Consider the following 18,073-nt stretch of genomic DNA (forward strand, 5'->3'; position numbering starts at 1 on the left):
ACAGCCTCTCTCCTGACTGATCAACAGGAAGTGGGGGTGGCGTGAGTAAAGTCTCCCCCAGGAAGTGAAACCAGCTGTGTTGGGGGGTGGAGATTCTGTGGATCATGTTTCTTTTCAACCTCTTTAACACAGCATTTGTTTCCAATAGTTACAGTTTGTAAAAACACCCGTTCCGGAAGGCTCCGCTGATGCTTCCGAGTCCCGTTTACTGGCCCAGCGTTCTATAAATCCTGGCATTGCTGCTGCACCCGGCCGTGCGTGCCTTTGTGCCTGTTAAAACCCCTCACCGTTTTAGAGAGGTATTTGGCTTTTTATTTTGGCTCCGCTCGCTGCGGGCTGCTTGTACTTTACTGTGCTCCCTCTGCGCTGGACTGACCGTAATAGATTAAGGACAGGCAGTCACTGTGTGTGTGTGTGTGTGTGTGTGTGTGTGTGTGTGTGTGTGTGTGTGTGTGTGTGTGTGTGTGTGTGTGTTAGTGTTCAGGAGTGACACCAGCTGTAATCTTGCCTATGCAGTGTATCAGTTAAAGGAGGGATGTTACAGAAGCTCAAAACACTGTCTGTCTCTCTCTCTCTCTCTCTTTCTCTCTCTCTCTGCCCTTCAGAGCACTGAGACCTACAGAAACCTTTTTCATTCTAATTTTAAGTTGAACCTGTTTATAGTGTATACAAGTTCCTTCAGACATATCAAGAAACACCCTTTAACAATAACAGCTTTTAAATCCTAAACAAGGGTTCTGGAGGTTGGAAAAAGTCCCTGGTGAATCTGTTCTTCTAGTAAACTAATATGTTTGAAGTTTTGTTTGCCAAGCATGCGCCACAAGCTATTTCAAATGTGCAAACAAACTATTGATATTTCAGACTTCAGAAAACAGAAAAAAGGCCTCACTTCGACATCCTCCAGAACCTTTCCTCGTCCACCTGGGACAAAATGATGAGAAAAAAGCTCTCTATTTCTCAAGACACACACACACACACACACACACACACACACACACACACACACACACACACACACACACACACACACACACACACACACACACACACACACACACACACACACTATATATATATGAAGAGTCAGTAACATTTAATAAAGTGGAGAGAGAATAAACTGCTTAAACTTTAAATCAAACCTTGCCAATACAGAGTTGTAAACACTGAAATGATACTATTAATATTCAAGGACAGGAAGCTGATTGTCTCTCCATACACAAGTCAGGTTCTGGCAACAGTACTGAGAGATGGGGGCTGATAGAGAGATGGGAGCTGAGAGAGAGATGGGAGCTGAGAGAGAGATGGGAGCTGAGAGAGAGATGGGGGCTGAGAGAGAGATGGGGGCTGAGAGAGAGATGGGGGCTGAGAGAGAGATGGGGGCTGAGAGAGAGATGGGGGCTGAGAGAGAGGTGGGGGCTGAGAGAGAGATGGAAGCTGAGAGATGGGAGCTGTGAGAGAGATGGGAGCTGTGAGAGATGGGAGCTGAGAGAGAGATGGGAGCTGAGAGAGAGACGGGGGCTGAGAGAGAGATGGGAGCTGAGAGAGAGATGGGAGCTGAGAGAGAGACGGGGGCTGAGAGAGAGATGGGAGCTGAGAGAGAGACGGGGGCTGAGAGAGAGATGGGAGCTGAGAGAGAGATGGGAGCTGAGAGAGAGAGATGGGAGCTGAGCGAGAGATGGGAGCTGAGAGAGAGACGGGGGCTGAGAGAGAGACGGGGGCTGAGAGAGAGGTGGGGGCTGAGAGAGAGGTGGGGGCTGAGAGAGAGATGGAAGCTGAGAGAGAGACGGGGGCTGAGAGAGAGATGGGAGCTGAGAGAGAGATGGGAGCTGAGAGAGAGAGATGGGAGCTGAGAGAGAGATGGGAGCTGAGAAAGAGATGGGAGCTGAGAGAGAGATGGGGACTGAGATGGGGCTGATAGAGAGATGGGGACTGAGATGGGGGCTGAGAGAGAGATGGGGACTGAGATGGGGCTGAGAGAGAGATGGGGACTGAGATGGGAGCTGAGAGAGAGATGGGGACTGAGAGAGAGATGGGGCAGAGAGAGAAATGGGGCAGAGAGAGAAATGGGGCAGAGAGAGATGTGGGGACAGAGAGATGTGGGGACTGAGATGGGGCTGATAGAGAGATGGGAGCTGAGAGAGAGATGGCAGCTGAGAGAGAGATGGGAGCTGAGAGAGAGATGGGGCAGAGAGAGAAATGGGGCAGAGAGAGAAATGGGGCAGAGAGAGATGTGGGGACAGAGAGATGTGGGGACTGAGATGGGGCTGATAGAGAGATGGGAGCTGAGAGAGAGATGGGGCTGAAAGAGAGATGGGGACAGAGAGAGATGGGGGGACAGAGAGATGTGGGGACTGAGATGGGAATTGAGAGAGAGATGGGAGCAGAGAGAGAGATGTGGGGACTGAGAGAGATGTGGGGACAGAGAGAGATGTGGGGACAGAGAGATGTGGGGACTGAGATGGGAGCTGAAAGAGAGACGGGGGCTGAGAGAGAGACGGGGGCTGAGAGAGAGACGGGGGCTGAGAGAGAGACGGGGGCTGAGAGAGAGATGGGGGCTGAGAGAGAGGTGGGGGCTGAGAGAGAGATGGGGCTGAGAGAGAGATGGGAGCTGAGGGAGATGTAGGGACTGAGATGGGGGCTGAGAGAGAGATGGGGGCTGAGAGAGAGAGGTGGGAGCTGATTAAGAGATGGGAGCTGAGAAAGAGATGGGGGCTGAGAGAGAGATGGGGGCTGAGAGAGAGATGGGGGCTGAGAGAGAGAGATGGGGCTGAGAGAGAGAGAGATGGGGGCTGAGAGAGAGGTGGGAGCTGAGAGAGAGATGGGAGCTGAGAGAGAGATGGGAGCTGAGAGAGAGATTGAGATGGGGGGAGTCAAAAAACGATGCTTCCGGCTGATGAATGGAGGTAGATTCAGAGAGGGACATGAGGAAGCCGTCCAGTGAATTTGCAAGTTTAAAAACACCTAAACTCTGTCTTTCTGTCTGTCTATTCATCTATAACCTTATCTCTCCATTCCTGCATTTGGTCTACCCCTTAACCTCTGTCTGAGGAAAACAAAGAGAGGCTAGTTAGGATATGACACAATCAGTCTGTCTGAGGAAAACAAAGAGAGGCTAGTTAGGATATGACACAATCAGTCTGTCTGAGGAAAACAAAGAGAGGCTAGTTAGGATATGGCACAATCAGTCTGTCTGAGGAAAACAAAGAGAGGCTAGTTAGGATATGGCACAATCAGTCTGTCTGAGGAAAACAAAGAGAGGCTAGTTAGGATATGGCACAATCAGTCTGTCTGAGGAAAACAAAGAGAGGCTAGTTAGGATATGGCACAATCAGTCTGTCTGAGGAAAACAAAGAGAGGCTAGTTAGGATATGGCACAATCAGTCTGTCTGAGGAAAACAAAGAGAGGCTAGTTAGGATATGGCACAATCAGTCTGTCTGAGGAAAACAAAGAGAGGCTAGTTAGGATATGGCACAATCAGTCTGTCTGAGGAAAACAAAGAGAGGCTATTTAGGATATGGCACAATCAGTCTGTCTGAGGAAAACAAAGAGAGGCTAGTTAGGATATGGCACAATCAGTCTGTCTGAGGAAAACAAAGAGAGGCTATTTAGGATATGGCACAATCAGTCTGTCTGAGGAAAACAAAGAGAGGCTAGTTAGGATATGACACAATCAGTCTGTCTGAGGAAAACAAAGAGAGGCTAGTTAGGATATGGCACAATCAGTCTGTCTGAGGAAAACAAAGAGAGGCTAGTTAGGATATGGCACAATCAGTCTGTCTGAGGAAAACAAAGAGAGGCTAGTTAGGATATGACACAATCAGTGAGTGGGGATCACATTCTTAATACTTAATTCTACTGTCAACGCTGTGTGCTATGAACATTCATGTTGATTGATTGAATTTGAAAATGTAATTAAAAAAGCCAACTGTTTCATTCAGCAATCAGACATGTATAAAGCAGACTGGTCCCAGGAGCTTTGCAAGTGCAATGCTCTACCAACTGAACTACAGAGGACAAAAAAAAATACTGTTTTTATGAATGCCCAATTTCCACTGGTGTAAAGTACATAAGTAAAAATACTTTAAAGTACTCCTTAAGTAGTTTTTTGGGGGGTATCTGTACTTTACTATTTATATTTTTGACAACTTATACTTCACTACATTCCTAAAGAAAGTAATGTACGTTTTACTCCATATACAGTTGAAGTCGGAAGTTTACATACACCTTAGCCAAATACATTTAAACACAGTTTTTTACAATTACTGACAATTAATCCTAGTAAAAATTCCCTGTCTTAGGTCAGTTATGATCACCACTTTATTTTAAGAATGTGAAATGTCAGAATAATAGTAGAGAGAATGATTTATTTCAGCTTTTATTTCTTTCATCACATTCCCAGTGGGTCAGAAGTTTCCATACACTCAATTAGTATTTGGTAGCATTGCCTTTAAATTGTTTAACTTGGGTCAAACGTTTCGGGTAGCCTTCCACAAGCTTCCCACAATAAGTTGGGTGAATTATGGCACCTTTCCTCCTGACAGAGCTGATGTAACTGAGTCAGGTTTGTAGGCCTCCTTGCTCGCACACGCCTTTTCAGTTCTGCCCACACATTTTCTATGGGATTGAGGTCAGGGCTTTGTGACGGCCACTCCAATATATTGAAGCTTACATACACTTAGGTTGGAGACATTAAAACTTGTTTTTCAACCACTCCACAAATTTCTTGTTAACAAACTATAGTTTTGGCAAGTCTATAGGATTGAGGTGAGGGCTTTGTGATGGCCATTCCAATACCTTGACTTTGTTTTCCTTAAGCCATTTTGCCACAACTTTGGAAGTACGTTTGGGGTCATTGTCCATTTGTAAGACCCATATGCGACCAAGCTTTAACTTCCTGACTGATGTCTTGAGATGTTGCTTCAATATATCCACATAATTTTCCTCCCTCATGATGCCATCTATTTTGTGAAGTGCACCAGTCACTCCTCCAGCAAAGTACCCCCACAACATAATGCTGCCACCCCTGTGCTTCACAGTTAGGATGGTGTTCTTCGGTTTGCAAGTCTCCCCCTTTTTCCTCCAAACATAACGATGATCATTATGGCCAAACAGTTCTATTTTTGTTTCATCAGATGAGGACATTTCTCCAAAGAGTACGATCTTTGTCCCCATGTGCAGTTGCAAACCATAGTCTGGCTTTTTTATGGCGGTTTTGGAGCAGTGGCTTCTTCCTTGTAGGTTATGTTGATATAGGACTTGTTTTACTGTGGATAAAGATACGTTTGTACCGGTTTCCTCCAGCATCTTCAAATCAAATCAAATGTATTTATTTAGCCCTTCTTACATCAGCTGATATCTCAAAGTGTTGTACAGAAACCCAGCCTAAAACCCCAAACAGCAAGCAATGCAGGTGTAGAAGCACAGTGGCTAGGAAAAACTCCCTAGAAAGGCCAAAACCTAGGAAGAAACCTAGAGAGGAACCAGGCTATGAGGGTGGCCAGTCCTCTTCTGGCTGTGCCAGGTGGAGATGAAAACAGAACATGGCCAAGATGTTCAAATGTTCATAAATGACCAGCATGGTCAAATAATAACAATCACAGTAGTTGTCGAGGGTGCAACAGGTCAGCACCTCAGGAGTAAATGTCAGTTGGCTTTTCATAGCTGATCATTGAGAGTATCTCTACCACTCCTGCTGTGTCTAGAGAGTTGAAAACAGCAGGTCTGGGACAGGTAGCATGTCCGGTGAACAGGTCAGCGTTCCATAACCGCAGGCAGAACAGTTGAAACTGGAGCAGCAGCACGGCCCGGTGGACTGGGGACAGCAAGGAGTCATCATGCCAGGTAGTCCTGAGGCATGGTCCTAGGGCTCAGGTCCTCCGAGAGAAAGAAAGAAAGAAAGAAAGAGAGAATTAGAGAGAGCATACTTAAATTCACACAGGACACCGGATATGACAGGAGGTCCAAGGTCCTTTGCTGTTGTTCTGGGATTGATTAGCACTTTTCGCAGCAAAGTACGTTCATCACTAGGAGATAGAACGCGTCTCCTTCCTGAACGGTATGACGGCTGCGTGGTCCCATGGTGTTTATACTTGAGTACTATTGTTTGTACAGTTGAACGTGGCACCTTCAGGCGTTTAGAAATTGCTTACAAGGATGAACCAGACTTGTAGAGGTCTACAATTTCTTTTCTTAGGTCTTGTCTGGTTTATTTTGAATTTCCCATGATGTCAAGCAAAGAGGCACTGAGTTTGAAGGTAGGCCTTGAAATACATCCACAGGTACACCTCCAATTGACTCATATGATGTCAATTAGCCTATCAGAAGCTTCTAAAGCCATAACATCATCTTCTGGAATTGTCCAAGCTGTTTAAAGGCACAGTCAATTTAGTGTATGTAAACTTCTGACCCACTGGAATTGTGATACAGTGAATTATAAGTGAAATGTCTGTAAACAATTGTTGGAAAAATTACTTGTGTCATGCACAAAGTAGATGTCCTAACCAACTTGCCAAAATTATAGCTTGTTAACAAGAAATTTGTGGAGTGGTTGAAAAACTAGTTTTAATGACTCCAACCTAAGTGTATGTAAACTTCCGACTTCAACTGTATTTCCCGACACCCAAAAGTACTCGTTACATTTTTAATGCTTAGCAGGACAGGAAAATGGTCTAATTCACACACTTATCGAGAGAACATCCCTGGTCATCCCTACTGTCTCTGATCTGGTGGACTCACTAAACATACATGCGTCGTTTGTAAATTGTGCCTCTGTCCTTAAATAAAAAAACAAGAAAGTGGTGCCGTCGGGTTTGATTAATATAAGGAATTTGAAATGTATACTTGTATTTTTGTTACTTAAGTATATTTTACCAATTACATTTACTTTTGTTACTTAAGTATATTTTACTCAAGTGTATTTTAACTGGGTGACTTTCACTAGAGTTATTTTCTATTAAGTTTTCTTTACTTTTATAATCAGGCTCTGATTAGAGCTGTGAAGCCCAGAAACAACCCCAGTATCAATTCCACCTGTTTACTCATGTTTGTTTTGACTGTGTTAGTAAGTGGTTCCCTGGGAGCCATTTTGCCATGATGAGGTTGATCTGTGGTCCCTGGGGAGTTGATTACACACACACACACACACACACACACACACACACACACACACACACACACACACACAGAGAGCGAGAGAGAGAGATGTATTGTCTCCCTGATGCTGTCTGGTCAGACATGACAGAGGAGGATTGGGGAGGTGGGAGGAAGACGCTACCTCTCTCTCTCTCTCTCTCTGTAATGAACTCCTCAGGGACCACAGTTCAACCTCATCATAGCAAAATGGACAGAACGGGACTCAATGGGTGAGATGGAGATCTTGATGGGGTGGGGAGGACAGGGATGGATGCAGGAGAAATGGAGATCTCGCTAGGGGAGGACTTGAGGGAGGGAGGGTGGGGGGAGGACTTGAGGGAGGGTGAGGGGAGGACTTGATGGAGGGAGGGATGGGGAGGACTTGAGGGAGGGAGGGTGGGGGGAGGACTTGAGGGAGGATGGGGGAAGACTCGTGGGGGTAGGTGGGGGAGGTCTCGAAGGGAAACGGTAGTAGACACAGAAACATCTCGTTAATAGTCTCATACACGCTAACGATGCTTACAGACAACACTCGTCCTTTACTCAAAGAATAGCTAGCTGTCTTTTACAGAAATAGATATGTCTAATGTTGGGTGAAAAACAGAAAGGAAAGCGCCGTACACTGCTGCTCATGCTCCCAGGTAATCTTTATTTCTAACGTTTCCACCCGTAGGTCTTCATCAGGCTTCCATATCCCAGGTGGGAGTGGAAGGTCCTATATATAGGGACAGTACTCAGTGACATCACTTCCTGAAACAGGAGGTAAAAAAAATGTTTAACAGTTTCACAATATTAACATTCAATGTATCAAAATATATGATCATACACAGGAAATGTGATCAACATTTACAGTAATATATATACACATACAATATGCAATTAGGATAAAAAAACAACAACACAATTTGGACATATTGAAACTATAAAAACGGTTTTAAGTCAAACTCCTCGTTAAGGCCAAGAGGAGACAGTGTGTTGAGCCTGTGGATCTAGAATGATTCCCTTTGAAGAAGATTCCTCTCAATGTCTCCTCCCCTGCGTGACGTCTTGACCATTTCTATTCCAATGTATCTCAGAGAACTAATAGGATGTTCAGCTTTTACAAAATGAGCAGCAACCAGATTTTTTGTCTCACCTGTCCATATATTGCTGCGGTGTTTACTGATCCGTGTCTTAAGGCTTCTACGGGTTTTCTCTTTTCAACATGTAAACAACCTTGGTGGACATGCAGAATCAGGCCTTTGATCTTAAATCTTTGTCCTGGGCGGGGGTGGGTATATGAGTTGCATTTGTACATGAAGCTGCGATGAGTGAGTTTTCCATGAGTTTGCCTACAACTCCAGCACCTGCGGAAAGTACCTGGATGCGCGGATGTTCTTCAGCTTTTGTAATGTTTAGTGAACACATGGTTGAAGGTACAAATGAACTGAGGAGCATATAAAGAATGTGAAAGGATTTAAATGAGTGATTTGGACAGTCACAGGCATACACTGAATGAAGGAGTGAGATTTTCTGAGAGACGTCAGGATATCATCCAGACAACATACAGTAGGCTTTATACCTGTTCAAACAACTAACTCTAGGTGGCAGTATGCACCCTTTCAGTTTGTTTCCCAACTCATAGAAATAGTAGAAGAAGAACACTGACCACTTCACAGGCACCATAATGGGACAGATAAACAGAAGAGTCCTCTATCATTCTCTATGGTTCAACTAAACATTACCAATGAACAATAGTCAACATTCACACAATCTAATGTTTCATCTATATAAACAAAATGTATAATAATACATGCCATTTAGCAGACACTCTATCCAAGCTGACTTAGTCATACGTACATAACTGTTTTACGTATGGGTGGTCCCGGGAATCAAACCCACTATCCTGGCATTGCATGTGCAATGCTCTACCAACTCAGCTACAGAGGACCCTCCAAAAAATAAGTTTGTTTTATGGTGAATGCCAAATTTCCCCATATAACTATGGCTCTGATTAGAGCTGTGAAACACAGAAACAACCCCAGTATCAATTCCACCTGTTTACTCATGTTTGTTTTGACTGTGTTAGTAAGTGGTTCCCTGGGAGCCATTTTGCCATGATGAGGTTGATCTGTGGTCCCTGGGGAGTTGATTACAGAAAGAGAGAGAGGGGGGGGGGGGGGGGTGTCATGCCTCCCTGCTGCTGCTGTCTGGCCACAGGGGAAAGACATGACACGGGAGAAGACAGGGGAGATGGGGGGAGAAGAAGGACAGGGGAGGACTCAATGGGTAAGATGGAGATCTTGAGGGGGGTGGGGGGAGGAGGACAAGGGTGGAGGAGGACAGGGGAGGACTCAGTGGGTAAGATGGAGATCTTGAGGGGGGTGGGGGGAGGAGGACAAGGGTGGAGGAGGACAGGGGAGGACTCAGTGGGTAAGATGGAGATCTTGAGGCGGGGGAGAACTTGAGGATGGGGGAGGTCTCGAAGGGCAACGGTAGTAGACACAGAAACATCTCGTTAATAACCTCACACTATATATATATAAATAAATAAAAGTTATTAGCGGATTCGGCTATTTCAGCCACACCCGTGTATCAAATCAAGCACACAGCCATGCACTCTCCATAGACAAACACTGGTAGTAGAATGGCCTTATTGAAGAGCTGAGGGACTTTCAACGTGGCACTGTCATAGGATGCCACCTTTTCAACATGTCAGTTTGTCAAATTTCTGCCCTGTTGGAGCTGCCCTGGTTAACTGTAAGTGCTGTTAATGTGAAGTGGAAACGTCTAGGAGGAACAACAGCGCACCCGCGAAGTGGTAGGCCACACAATCTCACAGAACACGACCACCGAGTGCTGAATCGCGTAAAAATCATCTGTCCTCGGTTGCAACACTCACTACAGAGTTCCAAACTGCCTCTGGAAGCAACGTCAGCAGAATAATTGTTCGTTTGGAGCTTCATGAAATGGGTTTCAATGGCCGAGCATCTGCACACAAGCCTAAGATCAACATGCGCAATGCCAAGTGTCGGCTGGAGTGGTGTAAAGCTTGCCGCCATTGGACTCTGGAGCAGTGGAAACGCAGTCTCTGGCGTGATGAATCACGCTTCACAATCTGGCAGACTGACGGCGAAGAATCTGGGTATGGCGGATGCCAGGAGAACGCTACCTGCCCCAATGCATAGTGCCAACTGTCAATTTTGGTGGAGGAGGAATAATGGTCTGGGGCTGTTTTTCATTGTTTGGGCTAGACCCCTTAGTTCCAGTGAAGGGAAATCTTAACGCTACAGCATAAAATTACATTCTAGACGATTCTGTCCTTCCAACATTGTGGCAACAGTTTGGGGAAGGACTGTTCCTGTTTCAGCATGACAATGCCCCTGTGCACAAAGCGAGGTCCATACAGAAATGGTTTGTCGAGATCGGTGTGGAAGAACTTGACTGGCCTGCACAGAGCCCTGACCTCAACCCCATCGAACACCTTCGTGATGAATTTGAACGCCGACTGCGAGCCAGGCCCCATCGCCAAATATCCGTGCCCAACCTCACTAAAGCTCTTGTGGCTGAATGAAAGCAAGTCCCGCATCAATGTTCCAACATCTAGTGGAAAGCTGTTACAGCACCAAAGGGGGGACCAACTCCATATTAATGCCCATGATTTTGGAATGAGATGTTCGACGAGCAGGTGTCCACATACTTTTGGTCACGTAGTGTACATGCTAATGATGCTTACAGACAACACTCATCATTTACTCATATAATTCAGAGAATAGCTAGCTGCCTTGTACAGAAATAGATCTGTCTAATGTAATGTGAACACATGGTTGAAGTGACTGACGAGCATATAAAGAATGTGACAGGATTTGATGAGTGATATGTACATTCACAGGCATACACTGAATGAATGATGTCTGAACAAGGTGTGAGATTTTCTGAGATATATCCTATTTCTGAAGGAAGTGTGGAGAAACATCAAGTTATCATCCAGACAATGTTCCAAAAGAAATGTAAAAAATACCTGCATTGCATTCAGTTAGCACACAAAGCACTGACGATGCGCATCTTGAAAGTCAGCCATGAAATGTTCAAAAACAAAACATATTACATACCGGTTTCCTTTTCTCCACAACTCTTCACTACAGAGGGTCGGTAGGAATAACACAGTATCATCATCATCACACTAACAATGGAGCAGAGGTCATCGCTGGGCTTGGGTTGTATACCGGGGTATTTGGAAATAGCGACGGGGAGGTTTTTCAACACTGTCAATACCATTGAAACTATTAACTTGAAGTTTATCAATAACAAAAATAATATTTGTAGCTACTTTTTAAGTAAATACCTGCAGTTAACTTGTGCAAAACTTTAGTAGATAAAGCAGATTCCGTTCTTCATTTCACCTGTAACATTATTTGACATTATGAAGCTTAGCATAGTTCCCCAGAACGGTAGAGCCAGTCGTGTTTGTTTGTAAATAGCACAACAGGAGAAAGCAGGAGCAGGTGAGTCCTGCTGTGTATTGACAGGGATCGCTTTTGATATTGAAAGTCAACAGTGTTTTTTTGCTTCAATAGCGTGATCAGGGATGTGCAACTATAGTTTTCCTTCACAGTAAATACATTAGTCCAACACATTCAGCTTCACATTCACAAACAGCTTCATTTTCATCAGATGATAACAGACGTGCAACGCTACTTGGCTGGCAGCCACAAGTAAAGGAGTCTACAATGAAAAAGCTAAAATTATGCATGGCCATCATATTTCTGTTTTTCATAGAAAGAATGTAGCCAACTACGTTTTCTAAGTTAAGCTTAAAGTTAATCTTGAATTTAGGCTGGCTAAAAGTAGGCTGGCTACACAGAGAAAGAGTGCAGAAGAAAAGTAGCTACACGTCAGAGCGCTGTTTGAATGTACAATGCCCGTTTGTGAATTCTCATCCCAGTGGAGAAGTGCAACTGAATCACAAAATGAGTCTGATACCGAGCAGAAATTACAATAAGAATCATTTTAGATCTGCATTTACGAAACACAGCAAGAGATTTCTTATGCGTTCTTTTTTTCCTTCGTACATTTTTTTGAATCCTGCGTTAATGCACCCCCTACATTTAACTTGCTAGTCTAAGTTACTGAATTCATACGGTAACGAGGCATCATATTGAACACGGTTACATGCACACAATAATGTGATTGTGGATAGTCAGGTTATTATAATAGTTTATTAAAAACGTTTACATGCTTTGATAAATGCAGAAAATCGCCAATCAAAACTAACTTTTTACCAATTATATTTTTGAAAAGATTTTGATACTGTAAAGTTTGTATGTGAAAACTATTTACACTTTCAGTTTTTCAGAACTCACTTCACTCTTTCACACAGCTTGAGCTACCAGCGCTGGCACATACACAGATCAACCACTTGAACGCCGATTAAACCATGTACGTGTCCTAATCGTTTGAAAGATTGATCAGAAAACCAGGTGTTTTAATCGGCGTATGCTGACTTCGATCATGACCTTACGCCGATTAAGATAAGCAGAGTAAAGTGTTTACGTGACTAATGCCATACTCGGCCTACTGCCATAATGAGTTTAATATTGAATTATTACTGTGCATGTAAATGTTCTCATTGTGTAAGCTTTCTGCCGTCTTTGAGAAGTCATAGCCATTGGATGAATTAATTGTACAGCTGCCACCGCTATCTTTTGATTTCCTTGCATTTTTTTTCTCCTCTTCGTTCTCAGCCCGTCTGCTCCTCCCCTATGTTCTCCAAGCAGAGCAGGCAGGCCTGTTGCCCTAGCGACTCCAAACTCCACACAGACACAGCGTGTAGACATGCTGCTTCAGAGCCAGTACTGTTCTTCCTCTAGACAAGCATGCATCAAAACTTTGTTCATTTGCACAACGTCTTTCGTTCACACTCCCTTGTACATTTCCAAACTCACCAAAAATTACATTCGGTAGCTCCTACCTATATGTGTAACTTTATGAGCTGGATTGCCTGTTTTTGCGCTCATTAGCATATTTAGCTAGTAGCCTTCATGGAAATTCGATATTACTTGTGCTACTTTTGTTAGCATTCTGGTAACAGATGCCAAATGGCATTTTTTGCTTGTTTTTTTGACGCCTCTTTGTGTACTAAGCCGGTAATACTGTAAATCCCAGGATGAGAGAAGGACGGTATGACAATGTTCAAATCTGGAAATCACCCAAACCTAGTCATCACCCCTGGGAGCCATCTAACCCTGTGTGTGTATGTGTGTGTGCGATTAACAAGCACAAAATAGCCTTGGTGCTTTTCCTCCATAAGACAACATACATTATCTTCTTTAAGGAAAATACATTATTGCATCTTCTATAATATGAATCAATTCTGTCCTGCATCACCAAAACAAGCGCAGAAAGAAGCAATGAAAATTATGCAGGATGGTTCTTATTTTCAAAAATAAATAGAAAACAATACTTGAAAAACACTGACAATCCTCTTAAACTTGTATTTATTTGATCAGATAATAGTTATCTGCTATCATCTTAGCAATGTTTACCATAAGCAGGGTTTGGGAGAAATGGAATACATTTAGAAAGTAAACTAGCCAACCCTGACCATAAGATGGGGAGTAAAATACATTCTGATAGCAGGTCATTATTAATAAGGCATGTGTTGTTCTGATATTAATAATGACCTATCAGAACAACACATGCCTTATTAATAATGACCAAAGGCATGTGTTGTTCTGATAGCAGGTCATTATTGATAAGGCATGTGCTGTTCTGATAGGTCATTATTGATAAGGCATGTGTTGTTCTGATAGCAGGTCATTATTGATAAGGCATGTGTTGTTCTGATAGCAGGTCATTATTGATAAGGCATGTGTTGTTCTGATAGCAGGTCCATTATTGATAAGGCATATGATGTTCTGATAGCAGGTCATTATTGATAAGGCATGTGTTGTTCTGATAGCGGGTCATTATTGATAAGGTATGTGTTGTTCTGATAGCAGGTCCATTATTGATAAGGCATATGATGTTCTGATAGCGGGTCATTATTGATAAGGCATGTGTTGTTCTGATAGCAGGTCCATTATTGATAAGGCATATGATGTTCTGATAGCAGGTCATTATTGATAAGGCATGTGTTGTTCTGATAGCAGGTCATTATTGATAAGGCATGTGCTGTTCTGATAGCAGGTCATTATTGATAAGGCATGTGTTGTTCTGATAGCAGGTCATTATTGATAAGGCATGTAATCAAACTGACAATGCTACCTTACTTTTCAACTGGTTTTCCTTCAGTTACAGACACAGGGAGAAGAGCTGAGAAAGGAAGGCATTGGAGGTGTTAAAATGGTGTGTACAGAATGTTCTACTGTAGAGGATTTGGTGTGTAAAAGACAGAAATTGAATATTGATATGGAATACCAGCCAATCAGTTGGTGGGACATAGAACTGGAATATACCAGCTAATCAATTGGTGGGACATAGTGAGTCAAACAAATGAGATGATCAGCAAGTCGTGTAATATCCTGTATCTCCTGCATTCTATCACTGTTGTTCATTTCCCCAATCACACCATCACCAACACTAAGGTGATTTGATGTGTAAACACAATCACTGTTAAACATAGACATCTCTCCTCCATCCTACTACCAACTGAAAAAACTAAAACACACCAAAAAAACTATCAAAACAAAATAGGTGACTACTAGCTAGCTATCCCAAGTTACAACTAAAATATAAAATAGAGGACTGGTCTTTGGGTTGGTTGTTCAAAGTGTTAGTTAGAACTAATAACAGGCACTTCAGTTAGCATTTTGTTTCCCGTCATGGACGGCCCGAACCAGATAAAGGGGCGCCAAGTAGCCTAGCAGTTAAGAGCGTTGAGTCAGTAACTGAAAAGCTACTGGTTCAAATCCCCGAGCCGACATGCTTGAAAAATCTGTCTATGTGCCCTTGAGTAAAGCACTTTAACCCTAATTGCTCCTGAAAGTTGCTCTGGATAAGAGTGTCTGCTAAATGAACAAAATAAAATATATATGTATAAAAAAAAAAAAATGTAAATAAAGCTTTTATATTTGAAATTAGAACATCATTATTACATTCAACCAAGTACATACATGTATAACCTCAGTGTTGACTTGCAACATCTCTCTACCTCTACCTACCTCTTCCCTAGTTCTCTCTTTGCTCTTTGGGGTAAAAGACATACCCCTCCTAGACACATTCATCACCATATTACCTCACCACCCTGTCAGTACCGGGGTACAAAGTGCAACACAGCAACATTTAACCATCTAAACACTAGATTTCTTCTTCTTCTTTCCGTCTGGATTTTTGATTGGATCTCGATACTATAGATCTCCAGATAAACTACATCTAACAGGATGTTCTGTTACTAAAAGAACTAACAGTACAACACTCAACATTCATATTGCAGATTCCTCTGTGATACAGGCTGTGTACATATGTAGACAGTACATATGCTGCTATGTCTTCTTAACGACATCAGGACCGGGCCTCCCGAGTAACGCAGTGGTCTAAGGCAGGGCAGGGCCAGGCAGGGCAGGGCAGGGCAGGGCAGGGCAGGGCCAGGCAGGGCAGGGCAGGGCAGGGCAGGGCAGGGCAGGGCAGGGCCAGGCAGGGCAGGGCCGGGCCGGGCAGGGCCAGGCAGGGCCAAGCAGGGCCAGGCAGGGCCAAGCAGGGCCAGGCAGGGCCAAGCAGGGCCAAGCAGGGCCAAGCAGGGCCAAGCAGGGCAGGGCAGAGCCAGGCAGGGCCAAGCAGGTCCAGACAGGGCAGGGCCAAGCAGGGCCAGGCAGGGCAGGGCCAAGCAGGGCCAGGCAGGGCAGGGCTAAGCAGGGCCAAGCAGGGCAGGGCCAGACAGGGCAGGGCCAGACAGGGCAGGGCAGGGCCAAGCAGGGCAGGGCCAGACAGGGCAGGGCAGGGCCAGGCAGGGCAGGGCCAGGTAGGGCCGGGCCGGGCAGGGCAGGGGGCACCAACAGAACATGTAAAGATTCTTAGCTGCAGCCATCTTTAAGCTCAATGGGAATAGATAGAGGACATATCTGGGACATACAGACAGCACTCCCTTCTCCTAAACAAAAACAACCTTAACATTACAAAGACCTATGAACAACTGAACTTCTGAATACATGATTGGGTGAAAGACAACATCGATGTCTGCCTGTACTTCTGTGGAGGTGAGGGAAGAGAGGAGGAGGAGAGGAGAGGAAGATTGGAGAGGAGTGCAGGTCGTAGTGTCTCCGGTGAAGACTTAGCTGCCCAGCTGCGTCTGGCGTTGCATGTGTTTGGCAATATCATACACGTATATGATGTCAGCCCTCTTCTCTGGGTCGGGGTTAATACACATATCTACCACCTTTCTCAGCTGGATGGAGAGGGAGAGAAACAGAGAGTGACAGAGACAGAGAGAGAGAAGAGAAACAGAGAGAGAGAAACAGATAGAGAGAGAGAGACAGAGAGAAAGCGAGACAGAGAGAGAGAGAGAGAGACAGAGATATCAGCTATTAGACAGTATCCTGAGACAAAGCATAAAGAGAGCTGTCTGTCTGTTGTGTTAAAAGAACATTCCAGACAAATGAACAAATCTAATGACAGAAACACATTCTTAAATCTCTCATTGTCACCCTCCTCCCTTTCCAATAGCAGCTAGCAGGCTACAGGTGCTGTAACTAAATACAGCAGGGGTTGGGGGTAAGTGTGTTAATTACCCCACGGCCTTGTGAATCTACTTTCAGTCAACCTGAGCCCCCCCCCCCCCCCCCCCCCCCCCCCCCCCCCCCCACACACACACACACACACACACACACACACACACACACACACACACACACACACACACTTGCTCGCACATCGCTACGCTACAATCAGGCACAGACACGCATTACACACACACACACAATATCATCCCGGAGCCTTTACACTTGAAGCCAAGGGGAGCGGCTGACTGGAGCGGATAGAGGGGCTGAGAGGTGGAACAGTGACCACCATCATTAAAAAAAGGAATAGAAACTAAAGAAAGAAAAGAAAGCGCATGTGCGAGGTCGCTATGGTAACCGCCTGCCGACTTCCTGACCGATGTTATGTGGTGCTGGGCTGGGCAAGTCCTCGACATGCGGCGTACGGTGTGTGTGTGTGTGTGTTTGTGTGTGTTTGTCAGGGTGTGTGTGTGTGTGTGTGATACAAATGCAGACAGTCTGAGAATTAGTCCCATAGAATGGAGAGAGGAGAATGAGTGATGAAGAGATATGTAAAATATTGATGTTCCTCTTCGCAGCGGCGAGATGGGGGGGTAGAGGGATGGCATAAGGTGGAGGGGGAGAAAGGGGGGAGCGAACGGAGGAGACAGTAAATGACAGAACAAAGATGAGCAGCTGACAGTTTTCTGCCGATGCTTCAGGAGCTTTGTTTACATCCAGACAGGCGCTCCAGGCACCCTCATCCCCCCATCTCCCTCATCCCCCCCATCTCCCTCTCTCTCCCTTCCCTCATCCCTCCATCTCTCCCTCCCTTCCCATCTCCCTCATCCCTCCATCACCCTCTCTCCCTTCCCATCTCCCTCCCTCTCTCTCCCTTCCCATCTCCCTCTCTCCCTTCCCATCTCCCTCTCTCTCCCTTCCCATCTCCCTCTTTCTCCCTTCCCATCTCCCTCTCTCTCCCTTCCCATCTCCCTCTCTCTCCCTTCCCATCTCCCTCTCTCTCCCATCTCCCTCTTTCTCCCTTCCCATCTCCCTCTTTCCTGAATGGGGTGATAGAGGTTGATATGGGGGCTGGGTGGTGGAGAATCATGGGTAGCGCACACACTCACACAACAGGCAATCAAGCAGCAGTCTGTAGGTTGGCCATCTATAACCACAGATACATAGTTCTACATTACATTGTATGCAATGTCTGTGCACAGCCCAGAGATGGCGCCGGAATGGATGGCTGCCATTTTACGGGCCCCTA

The 18,073-nt window shown here is 44.9% G+C and overlaps 1 protein-coding gene across 3 annotated transcripts in view; it reads right to left on the minus strand.

Annotated features, from left to right (window-relative positions):
• Positions 1-13,591: 13,591 nt before the first annotated feature.
• LOC106560547 (serine/threonine-protein kinase Nek7) overlaps positions 13,592-18,073 on the minus strand; it is a 137,312-nt gene continuing 132,830 nt past the window's right edge. For all 3 annotated transcript variants that reach the window (XM_045687893.2, XM_045687892.2, XM_045687894.2), the window contains one exon: positions 13,592-16,493. In XM_045687893.2, the coding sequence (XP_045543849.1) occupies positions 16,380-16,493 (114 nt within the window). In that variant the 3' untranslated portion in view covers positions 13,592-16,379. The remainder of the gene's footprint in view (positions 16,494-18,073) is intronic.

Source organism: Salmo salar, chromosome 10 (genome assembly GCF_965601325.2).
Source record: "Salmo salar chromosome 10, fSalSal1, whole genome shotgun sequence".
In the NCBI taxonomy this organism is placed as follows: domain Eukaryota; kingdom Metazoa; phylum Chordata; class Actinopteri; order Salmoniformes; family Salmonidae; genus Salmo; species Salmo salar.